Raw genomic sequence first — 18,373 nt, 5'->3', positions numbered from 1 at the left:
ATCACTTCATCTAGTACATTCTGACACTGTTGAGTATTGATAGCCCTTCATATGCAATTCACAAGCATGCAACAAACTTCAGAAACTGTATAATTCATTTTAACATCTGAATCACCCTCCAAGAATCAAACCTGTAAAAAAGTCTTACCTGTGGCAAAAACAAGTATAAACCCCCACTCCATCGTTCCAGACAGGCAATGTGTCTACAAAACCAGATTCATTGATGTCCTGGTGGTACACTGCTCTTCACCGATCATGTACACGGCAGTGATGTGTACAGTAGAATGAATATTTTACCATGCAAATAAAGGAGGGACGACAACGTCCTCAACCTGCAGCAATGTAAAATGGCATAGACAACATGTTAGAATGTGTTCAATGAAGCATCTCCAACTCTGGTCCTGTGGACCTGCCCTGCTACTGTGGACCTGCCCTGCTACTGTGGACCTGCCCTGCTACTGTGGACCTGCCCTGCTACTGTGGACCTGCCCTGCTACTGTGGACCTGCCCTGCTACTGTGGACCTGCCCTGCTACTGTGGGGGCACATTTTCATTTCAGCACGTTTCAGCACCCAAACTGAAGATCATTTGATCGTTTGAGACAGGCGTGAGCTGGAACAAGTGCATGCATACCTAGTAGCTCACCTGGACCAGTTGGACCAGTTACCACAAATTAATCAGAGACATCAGCCCGTATTTCTCAATCAATGCAACTCCATTTTGAGAGAGTAACATACACTCTGTGCAGACGAGTTCAAGAACAAGCAAAAACATGTAACATGTACACGTCATAACTAAAAACACAGTTTTGAGTAGAGTTAATGTATTAATTAGGTGGGCTTGCAGCAATCAAAACAACTATTGTTCTATGATAATAATTTTTTGGATTTGATAATAAGTAATAATAATCAACATCTGCAGAGGCAGAGTATTCTGAAACAAAATAAATCGTTTCTACTGTAAATAAGAATATGCATATGCAGTCACAGTAGAAGCCTCATTAACACAGGTAAATCAATCAATTAGTCAATCCATCGATAGGACTTTATTTGCACATTTCATATACAAATACAATGCGTTTACAAAACAAATAACAAATAAAATACAAAGGAAGATATTAAAAACACAATGATACAAAAACAAAGGAATATAACAACATACAAGTATTAAGTCATAGAAGTTCAAACAGTAAAAACAAAAGATCAAGAGAGAACTATAAGGGACTGTAGAGACTAATGCAAGGCAATAATACAAATAAAGAAATGCAAAGTGCATTCAAATGTACAGAACGTCTTTGGACAAAGCGTATGGGTAAATGTCTGCGTCATTTGATCGATGAGGTAAAAAAAAAAAAAAAAAGTATTCAGAGCAAAAAAGGGCTGAGAGATTGTCAACATTTTGAGAAAAAACAGTCTACAGTTAGCATGATTAACTGTCTAAACACCACAATATATAGGTTCTGATATCCTAGCTTACAACTGGCTGTTTGGCCCTTCATGTCTATGCAACACATACTGTAATGCCACATTTCAGCTTCTTTAAAATACAAATTGATGCAAAACTGTCAGTGTATAATACAGCTAAAAATAGGATGTACTGTATAGTTAGCTTTACTCCAGAGGACAAACTTACAGGCCAGCAGTTGTCTGTGTGGCCTTCCTGGAGGCAGTATCTGACAAACAAGGCACATAATAATGGCTTTAGAGTTCTGCTTCCTTTTCTCTGTATAATTCCTCGGTATGTGCTGTGTTCTTGCGCCCCCATAGGACATACAATGTCGTGGGGTGTAGGGAAATCTCAGGACAAGAGAAAGATTTCAATGCACCTAATACCTTTTTCTTGAAAAGAGATGTTCTTACTGTGAATAAAATGAAGATCTGCAGGCCCTGTGGAGGGAAAGCTTATTTGCATGAATTAACTAGTCTTTTCAGTAATACAGAGAAGTGCTGTTGCCATTTGTGTACAATTATTATGTCCAATGTGTACAGACTGTTGGGTAACACTTGAATTTACAGAGTGTGTCTAATTGGAAATTGTATTATAATTATGCATTTTGATTAATCCAAATGAAATAAAGTAATTATAAGATAATTATTGTGTGTGTACTAATTATTCTTATTATTTTACTTCAAGTAAGTGCAAGTTCACCTAAATAGCTGAATGTAAAATCAAATGTAACCCAATGCTTTATTACCTGAGTTGTGGTGAAAACACAGAAGACAATGCTGAATATAATGTGGAGGGTCTCGTCATTGGTGATGAGCATCAGGTAGCCTATTGTCCAGGACAGGCCTAGCACCACTGATAGTGAGAAGCTACTGAGGAACTTCTTCTTTGTAGAGTCCTGCTTTGTACTAAGGAAAATAACATTTATTTTACTGTATTCTTCTACCAGAATGCAACACAAGATCTTCAACTCAATATTGTACAAGATATATACTATAAGCCGAAAGCTAGCCAACTTCTGCAAGCTTTTGTGTAACATTAGGTTTAACATGTGTTGTTGGGTTTCCCTTGTTAAGCATATTCTACCCTACTGGAAATACACATCAAAAATGTGTTGAGAATATGTTGCATCAATATTGTGTTGTGATGTAATTTGTTGAAATGCCATGTGTTGCTCTTCATTTCAAATATTTTATGTTTACAGATGTTTTGCAAGTGAATTCATATATAATTGAAATTATATTGAAATCAGGTTCTTAACACACTGGAATTGCATATGGAATGTACATAGATAATAAAGTATGTGACATTTTCAATAGATTTATGGGGGAATTAAATACTCAAGATAACCATCTTATACATTGCAAATGGCCAGAATATGAATTACCTGGTTAGACTTGGGTTTGTCCTGCATATTGTAAATGCAAAATATACAAACACAACAGTGTTCAAGATGAGCATCAATGCTACAGGGATCAGAAACCCCCAAAACATTGGCTTCTTGAAGTCAAACTTCCCCTCTCTGTCTAGAGCAGCAAGCCAGCAACTGGAAGGACATGGGAAACAGTTAGAATGTGTGGTGTATGACATGATGTTGCTGTTAATTTTAACATTTCAACAAAAGTAAACAAAGACCGTTGTTCACTTATTGTTACAACGTGTTCAAAGTGTTTGGCCATTGTAGACATGTACCATGGAAGTTGAGAGAACACATGAATTCATTCAAATTCCCTCGCTATGTCGTAAATCACAACTAAATTGATCTCATCTCACAAATGTTGTTTTGTCGTAGATCGCAAGATCATTTATTTGTGATCACGACATAACAAAAGTTATTTTGTCTAAATCACAAGATAAAGTTAATAAATAGGAGTGGACGAAGTCCATGGTAGCTTGACACCATGTGTGTAGTGCGGCCAGTGCCTACTGCATGTTTGTTCAATGAGGCACATTGAAACAATTCAACACTTGCTCAATGCGCGCAACACTGACTCTCTTCTCCCTCAAAGTGAACTAAATATGTAAACTAAATGTATAAAGGATAGCAGGGATTTTTCCCAGTTTCTGAAAACTATGCAGAAATTCCATGAAATGTACATACAGAAGACCAAACTTTGCCACTTGGTATCGGAATCAGCGATACATATGAAATGTATCGCTGATTTGGAAGCCATCTATAACTGACAGGCATGATGCAATTTCTGCCTGTGTTAACACTACAGGTATCATCAACTTCGTCCACTCCTTATAGAGGGTATCTTGTGGTCTCAAAACAACTGTTGTTACTTATTAATCACAAGGTAAATACATGAAACTTTATATGATGAGAGACTTTGGATTCTCTGGACTTCCATAATGTACAGAAAGGAAAGTAAAACCTTTACAGTGTGAGAGTTATTGTGATGAAGCTCTAGTCATGATAACTGCGCACTCATACTGTAGGCTACATTTATTACTATCTACCAAGGGTTGATCTGGATTATATGGTTTTGTTACTGTTTATTACAATTCCACTTAATTAATAATTGATATTTTGATCAATTAAATAACCACAAAAGAGGAAGAGTGATGTATTGAGTATTGACTCACAATTCTTCCTGCCGGTAGCCCAATGGGTCATCCACTCTGTAGGTAGCTCCTAACGTAATGGAAACCACCACTGCAGGCACTCCTATGGGCCAAATAATGTTGTCAGTACTGTGTGCAGAGCATTTAATGTTGGTGAGACAACATGTCACAATAATCATAAGTAAGACCTTCAAAAATAGATGCTATGAGCAGATATAGTGCTAAAAAAGGAAATTAGAGTAGTATGTATATCTATGCAGGAGAGGCTCTACCATATACTTCTGCATGTACTCTTACCCCATCCTGTTATCACAGTGAAGCAGGACGAGGGCATGGCAAAGGGGTCCCTGATCAGCAGTAACCAGTGTGTGGCAAAGAGCGCGTTCCAAGTGAAGGTGGCGATCAGGAAGTACTGCAGAAGAGCTGTCACTGCGGTGCAGGCTCCATGGTCCCGCTCCGTATATGTGTCCGAGGGAGGGATTCTGTTGGCTTTGTTTATTTCCGGTGTGTCACTCTGTTTGTGAGGGTTGTCGACTCCAACCACGAAGAGGACTGTAAAGACCAGGAGGCTTAAAGAAAGGCTCACCAAGAGGACTGTGGGGCTGGTCTTTCGAGATTTTCTGGGGATGGGCAATACAACACTGTTTGAGTCCAACCAAGAATAGAACACTGTTGTATCATTTCAGCTATCAGCTGACCTTGACTTTGAAATTATTAAGCTTTTGGATGTTTCAAAGATCTTGCAGAGGTGTAAAAGGTGTAAACTAGAAAGGTGTACAAATTAAGTTTGCATGCGCTTACCCCTCACCACATCCCTGTATATAGGATCTTACCTCGTCATGATCTGGTATATTATTGTTAAACTCAAGCCTACAATAGACAATGAGCATCCCAAGATGGTGATCCAATTCAAGGCTTCAACGTATTCATAATTCAACCTAAACGACTGTAGAATTGTTTTAAAAAAAAATAATAATAATAAGACAAGAACACAGTTTGTCAGTCAGGAAAGCAGTCTTGTCACTCTTATCAGTATGGATGATCTAGTAAAACACAGTGCAACATGAGGTCAGTAAAATTTAGATGAATGCACTTGCCATGAGCACAGAAAAGTTAGTGGTGTGATTACAGTGGCATCGCAGACCTTCTGATGAAACATTGACTTTGGAGCATCCACGGGTGCTCCAATCATCTAAGGTGTAGTCCCAGGACACACAGGCATAGTCGTGCAAGGACGACGCATTGGGGATGTTCTGAGAACAGAAATTAACATACACTACTGTACATTCTTCAGCAGATATGCTTGTATTTCTCATCTAAAACAATCGCAAAGAAATGAGAAGTGACCATGTGATATACAAACTGACTTCCTTATTCACTTATAAATTTGTCAATGGATAACAAAGAGCCCTTTATTTCCCCAGCCAGCTCAGATCATATCTACGCTGTTTGATTATAAGACACATATTAATTGTTATTTAGTTTAATCAATGCACATTGCCTTAAAAATACACTCCTACTTTCTCAGGCAAGCTCAGAGCCTTATGGGGGATGCTATGGAGAGCTCTTACTGTGGGTCTCAAGAGCATCTCCACATATTCAGGTTTCACAGCTCCTTTCAGGTTGGCAGATATGACCCTTCTCCTGGTGTTCAGTTGGGCTCTGAAAGCTGTCGATCTGAAGAATCTGTCATTTTGGTAAAGCACAAAACCAATAGAGAGGTTTGAGCTTTGATGACGCTTATCTGAGTGAAAGGAGGGAGAGAAAAGGAGAGAGAGTTGTTCATAGTTGAACTCAAGCATGTGTGAACTTTTATCTAGCGACATGAGTAAAGTTCACAAAACACTGGTTTACAATATACTGTATCTGTACCACATGACTTAAATTTATAGGGGCAATCCAATTTTTTTGCCATTGCTGACAACATAGTTTAGTTAAGTTGATATTAGTTACTATTGGAAATAAAACAAGGAAATACAGTAATTGACTAACAGTGCTTTAGGACCTGCTTTGGCTCACCTGAGGGAAATCTTATCAATATTTGGACATCAGCTGAACCACTGTTCTCAACAGCCATTTCAGAGATATTGGTGTTGAGCAGGATATTGTTTGCAACAAAGTTACCAGATTGTCCTGAGGAATAAGATTAATTTGATTTTGGGAATTTAAAGCTGGCAAATGTGTAGAGTTACTGCTTATTGTTACTGTAAAACGAATGACTGCAAATAAACATTTGAAAACAATACAAACTACACAAAGCATGTGCATTTACAAATCTCCAAGAGAATACAAATAAATACAATCAAATTGCATAGGCCATGGAAACTTGATTAATTGTTTAACGGATGCCCCGCTTCACTTTTTTCACAAAAAAAAAATATTAATATGGTTAATGCATGGTTTTCTGATTGAGCTGGACCAAAGCATGTGTGAAGTAGATGATCGCTTATGGCCCCCAAATAAAATGAAAAATGTAATGTTTCAGTTATTTCATCATTAGGCTACAACTGAATATGCTTTATAGGTTTCTGGTCAAACATGGCCGATGTTTAAATAGCAGCATTTTCAATAAAGCCACAGTCTGTCATTTTCCCAGTAATTTAAAATAATGTATACTGTATAGGCTTACCCCTGGATTTTTATATGACTTAAATAACATAATGAGGTGATTAAAATGGTCTCACCTTACAATAACCAAAACACCAATGACGTAAGCTAAGACCGCACATAGGGACCCCAGTCAAAATGTATTTAATAATCAGAATGAAATGTAGCATAATATGTCTCATGCTATTCATGTTTATCCATCTAAGCTGGATATTTATACGCTCAATACACTTTGATACCTTATTTTTTATTTTATTTTTTGCTCACACACCTAATTTTTCTGAAAATCAAATGCATAAAACAATTAATCAAGTCTGCATGGCCTTAAATGACATTGTGCAGTCGGTTCAGTAGCAGTCAAACCCACCAGTTAGAGCAGAGAACTGGACCCCTAATGTGTCCTGACCTTGCACTTCGACAGACTGGACTGCAAGATTGGGCTGGACCACCAGAGACACATTACTTCGCTGGGTCAGGGAGAATTGCTCTAAGGTAATTGTGAGGCTGGTGGAGAATCATATGCACACACACACATAGACACACATAGACACACACACACACACACACACACACACACACACACACACACACACACACACACACACACACACACACACGCACATACTTGAATCCGATATGACTTTCAGCTTAAGTAAATTGATAGACTGCTTGTTTGTTTACTGCATATTATCTACAGCACCTCTTAGTAGCATTACTCTCCTCACTGGCATCCAGCAGCTGGCTGGTTGTGGTCACCGCTGCCAAAGCAATGTCCTGCAACCGAAACAACACTGACTGACCCCACAGTATCCAAATCAGTGGATACAATCCATATAATTTCAAGTGATTAACACCCCAACACTATACTCATGATTTCAAGGGCAAAAGTTAACATGAAATGGCTTTTAGTTGGAACACTTTCTTTAGAGATACATTTTGTCTTGTTTATGATTTGATTTCAATGTGATAGTGTCAATAGTCTGTAATTCTATCATATCAGGTCTTTTTCTAACATGGAATAAGGGCAATAAAATGATATTATTTTGATAAAAATGAAATGGCTGTTATCGCAATAAAGCTAGTTTTGTGTCATGGGTACCCACTGCACACCAAAAAAATAAATAAAACTGCCAGGGAACATCCAACAACAACCAACCAACACCACTGCAGGACATATCCATGTTGACATACAGTAAATAACACAATGGCTGTAAGGAGAGTTTTATGATTTAAGGTTTAAAAATAAAACTTTACCTCTGTGATATCTGTAGACATTTGAAAGAGTGTGTTTGCAATCTGAGCTGCAGTGGTGATGTTTTGAGCTGATAGCTGTTCTGGTCTAGATGTCAGAATCTGAGTACTGGTCGCCAACTGCAGCAAATCGGTTGTGCTGGAGATCTGAATGGACAAAGAGAGGGATATACTCTGCATACTAACAAAAATACCTACCAGGTTAAAGATGCAATAAGGAGTTGGAGAAAAGCTAATTCACTGGCCCACTCGGGGTAAACAATACAGCAAATATGGTGTTGGGCTTAACTAAAAGTAACTAGAGAGACAGTTTAGCTGCCATAAAAAGGTTAGCACTGTGGTAAAATTACAGGAAAATTGCAGCATAAGATCAGCAGTGTGCATGTTTCTTTCTTCTCCGATCATTTCACTAAACAATAAGCAGTGCAGTCCATTAGCGTGCCGGTCAAATGTAAAACTTTTAAACATTTCGCTGTATAACTTCACTTTTGAGGACAGTTGTGTAGTTGAACTGTCTCTCTGGTTACTATAACTAAAGCTCAACACCATGTTTTGTGTGTTGTTTCCCCCTTGTGGTGGGACAGCCAATGTTCTGTTTTCACAAATCCCGGATTGCGGCTTTAAGATGGGCCAATTGCAAACAAAATTAGCAGGTTATATTATATTTAGTTAATTCTGTAGGTTTAATGAAAATATGAAAATGTTGTTAGTTGCATAATTACGTCTTGTTAGTTCCAAAGACCAAATCCCCACAAAAATGTATAATGCCCCATGTTTATCATAACTGTACAAAAGAGATCAAAACCAAGTCATGATTTGGGTTACAACACAAATATTTACTTACATTTCCTTGAATCTCACTAAGAGTCAAATCACATTGCAGAACTTGTGGACGACCAAACTGTGGAGACCCATTATCATTCAAACATCTCACGGTAGCCCTTGGCGTACCTGCTTGAAGGGCAAAATTAAGAAATGTTCAATTTTCAACAAGTGTTCAAAGAAAAGCAACTTCATTTTAGGCCTTAATCATAACAGAAATATGTTTGAAACATACCACTGTTTGAGTCCAGATCACACAACTGCTCAGAATATGCAAACCAGCCAACAGTGGTTCTTGGAAAAGATAATCCATCAATGGTGTCATTGTGGCAGAAATTTTCTATCAAAGCAAGTAGTGAAACACTTTTCAGCAAGGACAAAATTATACGTTAAAAAGTTCTGAATGTGAGAGATGGGTCTGGGGTTTGGACTCACTCGTTGAGCAGGTCTCTCCCGTCCATTCATCAGGACAAATGCAGACCCCACTCTGCAGCTCACCTCCATTGACACAGATCAGGGGGGGGCTGGTAGTGGCAGGCATAGGGCTATTGGTGGTGAGAGAGGTAGTGGTGGGAAGAGTAGTAACTCCAGGAGTAGTTACAGGGTCAGTAGTAGTTACAGGGTTGGTAGTAGTTAAAGGGTCAGGAGTAGTTAAAGGGTCAGTAGTAGTTACAGGGTCAGGAGTAGTAAAAGGGTCAGTAGTAGTTACAGGGTCAGGAGTAGTTAAAGGGTCAGTAGTAGTTACAGGGACAGGAGTAGTAAAAGGGTCAGTAGTAGTTACAGGGTCAGGAGTAGTTACAGGGTCAGGAGTACTTACAGGGTCAGGAGTAGTTAAAGGGTCAGTAGTAGTTACAGGGTCAGGAGTAGTTAAAGGGTCAGTAGTAGGTACAGGGTCAGGAGTAGTTACAGGGTCAGGAGTACTTACAGGGTCAGGAGTAGTTAAAGGGTCAGTAGTAGTTACAGGGTCAGGAGTAGTTAAAGGGTCAGTAGTAGTTACAGGGACAGGAGTAGTAAAAGGGTCAGTAGTAGTTACAGGGACAGGAGAAGTTACAGAATCAGTAGTATGTTCAGTTTCAGGAGTAGTTACAGGGTCAGGAGTAGTTACAGGGTCAGGAGTACTTACAGGGTCAGGAGTAGTTACAGGGTCATGAGTAGTTAAAGGGTCAGTAGTAGTTCCAGGGTCAGTAGTATTTATAGGGTCAGTAGTAGTTACAGAGTCAGTAGTATGTTCAGTTTCAGGAGTAGTTACAGGGTCAGGAGTAGTTACAGGGTCAGGAGTACTTACAGGGTCAGGAGTACTTACAGGGTCAGGAGTAGTTAAAGGGTCAGTAGCAGTTCCAGGGTCAGTAGTATTTATGGGGTCAGTAGTAGTTACAGAGTCAGTAGTATGTTCAGTGTCAGGAGTAGTTACAGGGTCAGGAGTAGTTAAAAGGTCAGTAGTAGTTAAAGGGTCAGTAGTAGTTACGGGGTCAGGAGTAGTTACAGAATCAGTAGTATGTTCAGTGTCAGGAGTAGTTACAGGGTCAGGAGTAGTTAAAAGGTCAGTAGTAGTTACAGAGTCAGTAGTATGTTCAGTGTCAGGAGTAGTTAAAGGGTCAGTAGTAGTTAAAGGGTCAGTAGTAGTTACGGGGTCAGGAGTAGTTACAGAGTCAGTAGTATGTTCAGTGTCAGGAGTAGTTACAGGGTCAGGAGTAGTTACAGGGTCATGAGTAGTTAAAGGGTCAGTAGTAGTTCCAGGGTCAGTAGTATTTATGGGGTCAGTAGTAGTTACAGAGTCAGTAGTATGTTCAGTGTCAGGAGTAGTTAAAGGGTCAGTAGTAGTTAAAGGGTCAGTAGTAGTTACGGGGTCAGGAGTAGGTTCAGAATCAATAGTATGTTCAGTGTCAGGAGTAGTTACAGGGTCAGGAGTAGTTAAAGGGTCAGTGGTAGTAGTTACAGGGTCAGGAGTATTTAAGGGTACTGGGGCAGCAGTAGCAGTAGTGAATTCAGTGGTAGTTGTGGAAGTAGTAGAAATGGTCCCCAGTTGCAAAGACACTGAAAAAAAGAAAGACATATCAACACTAATGTGTGTGTAGTTACCATAGAGTGTCACTATCTTACCATACAACAGTGACTGTCTGTACTGTATTTGCATGATTATCAACAGCAGGCCTGGACTGGCCATTTTTGGGCTGGTCAAAATTCTCATAAAAAATAATAAACATAAAAAGAAGCACAGTGCAGCAAGGGCTGTGATAGAAAAGTTAATGTTAGATGATTTGTACCAAATAGATTGTAGGCATGGTTAACTTAGAATACTGTACTGTATTTTCACTGAACTGTTGAACTCCTGTAATGTTCCATTATATGGTGTGGTGTGCTGAATGCCAGAGTTGTGTACAAAAGATGGTCATTGAAGTGCTTACTGTCCGACTGTTAATATTTTACTGACTAATTACTAATATTTTATTTGACTGTCCAACCAAAACAAGATACTGTCCCACCAGATACGTTTGATCATAAACTGCTGGCGTTCAGGGACATGTGGTGCTAGGAACCAATGACTTGTTTTGCATACCCTGTTGTATGCAGAATGCATGTGAGCAGAACTAACTATATAAAGAGGCCTGCCACTGATGTTTGGGGGGGTAATTTGGGGCATGCAGTGGGGCTGATGAGCGGCCCAATTGGTCCAGCCAGCACGGTATCCTTTTTATCATTGCTAGAATAAGAATAGGCATATTGTAGTAGGCTAAACAAAATGAATTAAAATATAGGCAAGTAATTCAGTAATTACATGGGCAATGTATTTGTGTATCTATGATAGCAGTAGTTCCCGAACTTTACATCTGTACAACTGTGTAATGGTTCTGTATCTTTCACCCTCTGCTTACACCCTTGACAGCTCACACTTTCAGAAAACCCACTGTAGTTAGGTGTAATGTGGACATATTACATAAACTTAAAGATTCAGACCATCTCCAGTAGAAATATTTTCTACTATACTTCATTGTTTGCAAGGAAGAGACCAACAAACTAGATAGGTACATTCCTGGGGTGTGACTGCTTAGTCATATACTATATTGTACAATTTCAAACATTCAATTGCCAACTCATACAGTACATTCTGGCACTTCAGGGGATTGACTGCCCTTCATACGCAATTCACAAGCATGCAACAAACATCTGCAACTGTATAATTAATTTGATCATCAATCACCCACCCATGAATTAAACACAAGTCTTACCTGTGGCAAAAAACAGTGTAAACCACATCTTCTTCGTCATCAATTGGTTCCAGACATGCAGTTTGACCACATAATCTGGTGGTATGCTGCTCTCCACTTGTCATGGACACGGCAGTGATGTGTACAATAGGTGCCAGTTAATGTTTTACGTTGTATGTCAATAAATATCCTCAACCTGGAGCAGTAAAGATAAGATCTCCCTTAAAAAATCATGCATGGGTATTGTGAAGACCACATAAACCAATTAACTTTGTTTATTGTAGGGAAGAATGACATGTGAAGGGAAGTTTAGTTTTATTCATGCTAGGATTTATTTGGTAGTAAAACTCTAACAAAGGCAGTGCACACACGAGCGTACACACAAACAGAGAAAAGTGAAACAAGAAGTCTTTGTGCTCGATTTAAATGACACATTTTTGCACTTACGTGGGAATAGAACAGTGCAAGTTCACACCTCAGATTTACATTGTCCTTCTTTATTTGTCCTATAGTTCTAATATTTCCATTCATTCCACCTATGAACAAACAAGACGTCTAACCCTTTATGGATTGACAGTACAATAACTAGTAGGCTTAGTTAAAGGAAACACCCAAGGAAATTCCCTGATATTTTATTTCACATTGTCCCCTTTGGCACTGTTCCAGCAACTATGTAGTCACCTTTATAGTGTAATTAGGGTACTAGTGTGATGCATAGACTTTCACCTCCAAATGGCTGGTGAACAGAACCCAATTTTAGTGGGCACTGTGTGGTTATAAAGCTTGCACTCCACTAGAGGGTGTAGTACTATACTATTGGATTCTAGCATTCTCCTTCTGATTCCTAGAAGCTATAGACATAGAGGGTGCATCTTTTTGTTCCAACACATCGCTAACACACAAGTCAACTGACCATGGTTTTGATGATTACTGGATAAGTTATACACTTGTTTTAACAGCTGGGTTTAAACTAAATCCTGCAACCCACAGCTTCCAGGAAATCAGAGAGTACTATGCTGAAATCAATCCAAAAAATTATGGGCTAGGCTTGATCTGTGTCTGGGAAACCAGTCCTATATACTGTACTGTATTCACATCATATACCAATACTTGCAAGGAAATGCAACACAAAATATGAAGTCTTATCGTAGTTTGGTATACCAACATGATGTGCAGGTTAAGAGACATTTATCTTAGAGTTTAGTGCAAGGCTCTGTGATACAGACAACATAAGCAAAACTTCACAATGCCCATCGTTTATTGAATCTTGTTGCATAGACAGGGAAGGGAAAGAGTCATTCTTTTAATTATTCTCAATGGGCGCAGTGATAATTAAAATGGAAGAGTAAAGAGGCATTTACTGTGCTATACTGCAAGTTTGCCAATGAAATTGCTTTATTGTAAGTAAATATTTTAAAGAAAAAAGTGCATTGACATACAACAGCATACTACTGTACTGACCACTGTACTTTTCTCTCTTGCCATTAAGACCTGATGACTAGTATTCCCATTAAGACCACATGCCTGTCCCTGTCCAGAAACAACCCCAGGGCCCCAGGCCCACACACCTGTGTAGATTTGAGATGATTGGATAGGTACTACATAAACATGATGACAGTAGCTCCACTTTGTCCTCTGCTAGGCTTGGTGGAACCATCTCCCTTATACAGTACCTATAACAAGCTTTAGATCTACAAAAGTGTCAAGGGAATAGGGGCAAGGAGTCTAGACAGGGCCTAAGAGTGAAGGTACTGAAGGTAGACTGTGTCCTTTGCCAGACAGATTACTGCAGCTCCATAGATCAGAGAGAGAGGAGATGGGATTCTAATGGCACAGGTCAAACATAAGCCCAGGAGCTAAAACTGCCAACTGTCTGAGATGGGCAAATCCTAATCCGTCCAGAGGCAAGAGATGAGATGAGGTAAATACATGATACCATTCTAAGAGCTAGACAGGATTTCAAAGGCAAATGTCAATTAAGGCTCACGGGAATACAATTCAACTACAGATAGAAGACAGAAGGAGCATCTGATGGTGGTGGCAACAGTCGTTAAGTTCTCCTATCTCTCTGTAACAGAGTTGGGGTCAATTCTATTTCAATTCAGTCAATTCAGGGAGAGATTTTAATTTACAATAAAGAAAATACAAAAAACTTGTAAGATGCAAAAAGCTTCTCATTCTTATTTTATATTGAGATATCATTGAAAATAAATGCCTCATTTGCAATCATTGAACTGTAATTAAAATATAGCCTACTTCCTGAATTAACTAAATAGAAATTCACTTCAACCATGTTCTGTAATCATTTCTTCTTCTTGTCCTGTGTGGAGGAGGTGGCCCAGGTGTCCAGCAGCCTTTTGCTGTAGTAGATCTGCCAGACGTGCACCTGGGCAGCAATGATCAGCACCAGGTACATGACAGTTACCGCAGAGAAGCCAAAGATGAAGCGGTAGACCTTGCCGTGCCGGTAGAGCTGCTGGGCAGCAGGAAACATCTCCATGCCGCCGTAGAGGAGAGGTCCGATACAGAAGAGTCCTGCACTGATCATGGAGATCACCAGGTAGCTGTCATTGTTGCGTGGCAGCGCCATGAGGCTGAATATAGAGGGGAGGATGCTAAGCAGGTAGGGGTACTCCCACTGGTAAGGAGAGGCCACCACACTGTGGGACACCAGGTTTAGCTGGCTCACGATCACCTGGGCTGCCAGCAGGAGCCAGATGAGAACGTGGACAATGTTTAGTTGACGGATCTCCGACTTGAGGGCAACGCTGATGAGAAAGACAAGGGGAAGCAATATAATTAGCGGTGCATGGCTAGCTTATTCAAACGGTTACTTTTCAAGACTCAAATGAGAGCCAGCTAACCTCATTTTGTAGTGTGAGGCTACCCTCTCGCGGTGCTGAAAGTCACTCCCATCGCTGCCGGCAGCTCGAGGGCCGGCTCTTGAGGCCATGGCTGATGTCTGTCCAAAACACCTAGAAGAACACAATGTTCTGTGTTAAAGAGGGTTCCCTATGGTGCTCTTTAATGTTTGTTTGGTTTTTCAAATCGGTCAGTACATAGATTTTGAAGAACAATCTCCCACCCACATCTGACTGCTCTCTGCCAGTCATCAAAGGTAGACCATAGAGTCAATAGTCCAGCCGCTAGACTAGGCTATCCAAGTAAAGCAAGTCTTTTTAACAGGATATGTCAACCTGACAGGAGGAGATTATGAAGATTACATTTACACTTCCATCTGATTAGCTACATACAGATATAGAACATGAGAGTCAGATATAGGGTAGGGTCTTAGTGATACTGAGCAATAGGCCACACACTAATAATGACTTGTAATAACAATAGACCACAATAGCCATAGAGATAGACATATATATATAGCAATGGATCACAATGATTTGTCATTAATGACGGATGCTGTATTTGCACCTGCTTAATGCAACACGTCTTTGTAATATCCCTGTAAACCCATTTGACAATTGTTATGGAAAATACATTGATAGAACTGTTTGAAGGATATACACTTTCATATGACTGACACAACTTGTGTAAATACTGTGATTACATTGCTTGCAGATGATAGCCTTTGTGGCACCAACCACTTGGCGTTTCATCTCTATAAAAGACAATCTTGAGAATCGTCTCTTCAGACTTGCGCTAAACAGACCCTCGTATTTACGCTGGGCTGCTGTTGGGCTCTTGTCTCTTGTTTGCAAGCAATAATAAATACCGGACTCAGATATTGTGGCTACTCAGGACTTTATTTCTTGAATCTCATCTCTGAAGAGCTGAAGTACAGAGTGGTAAATCCTAGACATCCACCACACAATGCATGCTTACACTCTAATATGTCTACTAAATCATGCATGGGTATTGTGAAGACCACATAAACCAATTAACTTTGTTTATTGTAGGGAAGAATGACATGTGAAGGGAATTTTAGTTTTATTCATGCTAGGTTTTATTCGGTAGTAAAAAAAACTCTAACAAAGGCAAAAATATTTCTACTCTGTCATATTCCTGGTTCTGTAAGAATTCTCTGAATTTGATGAGGGGAGTCTCACTCCCATGTATTACCTCCTGAGAACGAAGGCCTTCAAGGTCGAAGCAAGAAGAGTCCTTTGTACATCTCTGTTGCTAACAAGCTACTTTGTATCTGTTATTTTATGGAATACATCAACAAAACGGATGTGTGGGTGATCGATGATCAAATTAATTATACAGTTGCAGATGTTTGTTGCATGCTTGTGAATTGCGTATGAAGGGCAGTCAATCCCCTGAAGTGCCAGAATGTACTGTACGAGTTGGCAATTGATTGTTTGAAATTGTACAATACAGTATACGACTAAGCAGTCACACCCCAGGAATGTACCTATCTAGTTTTTTGGTCTCTTCCTTGCAAACAATGAAGTATAGTCGAAAATATTTCTACTGGAGATGGTCTGAATCTTTAAGTTTATGTAATATTTACACATTACACCTAACTACAGTGGGTTTTCTGAAAGTGTGAGCTGTCAAGGGTGTAAGCAGAGGGTGAAAGATACAGAACCATTACACAGTTGTACAGATGTAAAGTTCGGGAACTACTGGTATCATAGAATAATGTTTTACCATGTAAATAAATATCCTCAACCTGGAGCAGTAAAGATAAATCTCCCTTAAAAATGCATGGGTAAATCATGCATGGGTATTGAGAAGACCACATAAACCAATTAACTTTGTTTATTGTAGGGAAGAATGACATGTGAAGGGAATTTTAGTTTTATTCATGCTAGGATTTATTCGGTAGTAAAAAAAACTCTAACAAAGGCAAAAATATTTCTACTCTGTCATATTCCTGGTTCTGTAAGAATTCTCTGAATTTGATGAGGGGAGTCTCACTCCCATGTATTACCTCCTGAGAACGAAGGCCTTCAAGGTCGAAGCAAGAAGAGTCCTTTGTACATCTCTGTTGCTAACAAGCTACTTTGTATCTGTTATTTTATGGAATACATCAACAAAACGGATGTCACTATTGAGGTTGTCACCAGAAAGTATGACCAAATATGGATGAACATGCCAATTGAAATCTTACACCAAGATGTTACAATAAGCTGAATTTGATAAGGAGAACCAATCATCGCAAGGCACATTCAGACGTATATGCAAGTATAAAGAGTAATGCACAGGGGAATTAACTTGAGCAATGATTAAACCTTGTTGTCAAAAGTTTCTCCCGGGCCTGTCCCTCTGTCTGATCTTTCTTCATTATTGACGACGTCGAGCAGTCCTTCACTACTAACATAGAGGATATATCTAAACCTACTATGCTCCTGATGTTGTGGGTACTAGCAGTAGCTAGCTAGCAATCAAGTCTGGCTAACCATACATTCGCTCGAGTTGTCATAAAGTAGCGAAACATTTAATTTATACAAATGAATACGGATGCAATTCAATAGTACTCAACTCTTGATGTAGTAGCTATTACTTACTTTCAAAGTTTCAGTTCTATATCGTACATCAAACATTCAATGAACAAAGTTGTTTCATCTGGACTCGGAGGACATTCCAGTCAGACACGTGAAGTCCGGAAACATTACTGCACAGCTTTTGATTGGTCAGATTAGATGATGACGAAGGGTTGTAAGAGACGCTCCAAAAGTGACGAAAGGAGAAACTCTTGAAACTCTTGTGTTGAGTTGTGTGTAACATTGTGTGCATAATACGTATTATTAGAAGCTTACTATAGGGATAACTATAACTTATGTTTGATCATTCTCCATAATGTTGTTGCACTCAGGGTCTATTTTCATTCTTCACATCTCCTATTGACTGAATGGAATTCATCCCATTTTATATAGGCATATATTACTGTATACTGAAAAGACTCATATAGTCATATATTGTTTAATCTAATTAATTTTGAACAGGAATATAGCATTCTGCAGTTGATGTAATCATAATGTTCTTCCATTCCAGATAGATCATCAGAACCCTATTAGTGCTGCAAGTTTAGTCTCTGACCTCCTGCATTTTGTCAATTAGTCCTATACGCCCAGCAATACGCAGTCATAGAAGGAGAGTTCACACAAGGAATCTGTTTTAATCACCTCATCTTTATTAAAAAAAACAAAAAATAATGATAATATCAAAAACTTTATATGAAGTTCTTCATTTTGGTTATATGTTAAGCACTACTGTCAGATTAGAAAATTGTTTGAAATGTATTTTTCCTTTAAGGCAGTCTTAACATTTATGCACATTTACAATTCCAGGCAATCAGTAGTCACACAAATAAATTACAGAGAGGAATACTGACAAATACCATAATAAAGCGTAGTTGTTTTTCAACTGAATTTGCAAAGCATAGTTTTGAAAATGTAGACTATACCACCCTCAAAATTCTCATATATTTCGCAACACTTTCAAAAAAATGGGCAATAAACTAACTTTACCAGAGAAAGATAATATCGATAACCAAAATGCATGTCTTC

At 39.0% G+C, this 18,373-nt stretch overlaps 2 protein-coding genes across 3 annotated transcripts; both read right to left on the bottom strand.

Annotated features, from left to right (window-relative positions):
* Positions 1-1,081: 1,081 nt before the first annotated feature.
* On the bottom strand, positions 1,082-9,289 carry LOC310815226 (adhesion G-protein coupled receptor G7-like). Its single transcript, XM_083684950.1, has 15 exons — positions 9,130-9,289; positions 8,930-9,034; positions 8,717-8,826; positions 7,876-8,019; positions 7,322-7,395; positions 6,989-7,125; positions 6,034-6,147; positions 5,586-5,758; positions 5,112-5,267; positions 4,848-4,960; positions 4,312-4,634; positions 4,036-4,117; positions 2,834-2,992; positions 2,195-2,354; positions 1,082-1,886 (listed from the first exon to the last, which is right to left on the bottom strand). Exons 1-15 carry the CDS (start codon positions 9,233-9,235, stop codon positions 1,701-1,703), a joined length of 2,142 nt encoding a protein of 713 aa, XP_083541076.1. The 5' UTR covers positions 9,236-9,289; the 3' UTR covers positions 1,082-1,700.
* Positions 9,290-12,218: 2,929 nt separating this feature from the next.
* LOC310814829 (protein jagunal homolog 1-B-like) lies at positions 12,219-17,464 on the bottom strand. Of its 2 annotated transcripts, none has more exons than XM_083684361.1 (3): positions 17,372-17,464; positions 14,765-14,875; positions 12,219-14,668 (listed from the first exon to the last, which is right to left on the bottom strand). In XM_083684361.1, the coding sequence occupies exons 2-3, from the start codon at positions 14,851-14,853 to the stop codon at positions 14,203-14,205; spliced, it is 555 nt and encodes a 184-aa protein (XP_083540487.1). In that variant the 5' UTR covers positions 14,854-14,875; positions 17,372-17,464; the 3' UTR covers positions 12,219-14,202. The 2 variants fall into 2 exon arrangements, with proteins under 2 accessions (XP_083540487.1, XP_083540488.1); XM_083684362.1 differs by having other exon boundaries at positions 17,347-17,454.
* Positions 17,465-18,373: the final 909 nt, after the last annotated feature.

The sequence above is a fragment of the Argentina silus genome (genome assembly GCF_951799395.1).
Source record: "Argentina silus genome assembly, chromosome: 14".
Classification (NCBI taxonomy): Eukaryota; Metazoa; Chordata; class Actinopteri; order Argentiniformes; family Argentinidae; genus Argentina; species Argentina silus.
Note: the sequence above shows the minus strand (reverse complement) of the source record. Positions and strands in the feature narration are given on the sequence as shown.

What these genes read in the sequence shown, in the direction of transcription:
- LOC310815226 (XM_083684950.1), bottom strand. Translation starts at nt 9,235, where the DNA reads ATGCCTGCCACTACCAGCCCCCCCCTGATCTGTGTCAATGGAGGTGAG. An exon ending in GGGAGAGACCTGCTCAACGA is followed by an intron (nt 9,035 to 9,129) that starts GTGAGTCCAAAC and finishes TTGCTTTGATAG; the next exon opens with AAAATTTCTGCCACAATGAC. An exon ending in GGCTACCGGCAGGAAGAATT is followed by an intron (nt 2,993 to 4,035) that starts GTGAGTCAATAC and finishes ATGTCCTTCCAG; the next exon opens with TTGCTGGCTTGCTGCTCTAG.
- LOC310814829 (XM_083684361.1), bottom strand. Translation starts at nt 14,853, where the DNA reads ATGGCCTCAAGAGCCGGCCCTCGAGCTGCCGGCAGCGATGGGAGTGAC. An exon ending in GCCTCACACTACAAAATGAG is followed by an intron (nt 14,669 to 14,764) that starts GTTAGCTGGCTC and finishes CTTTCTCATCAG; the next exon opens with CGTTGCCCTCAAGTCGGAGA.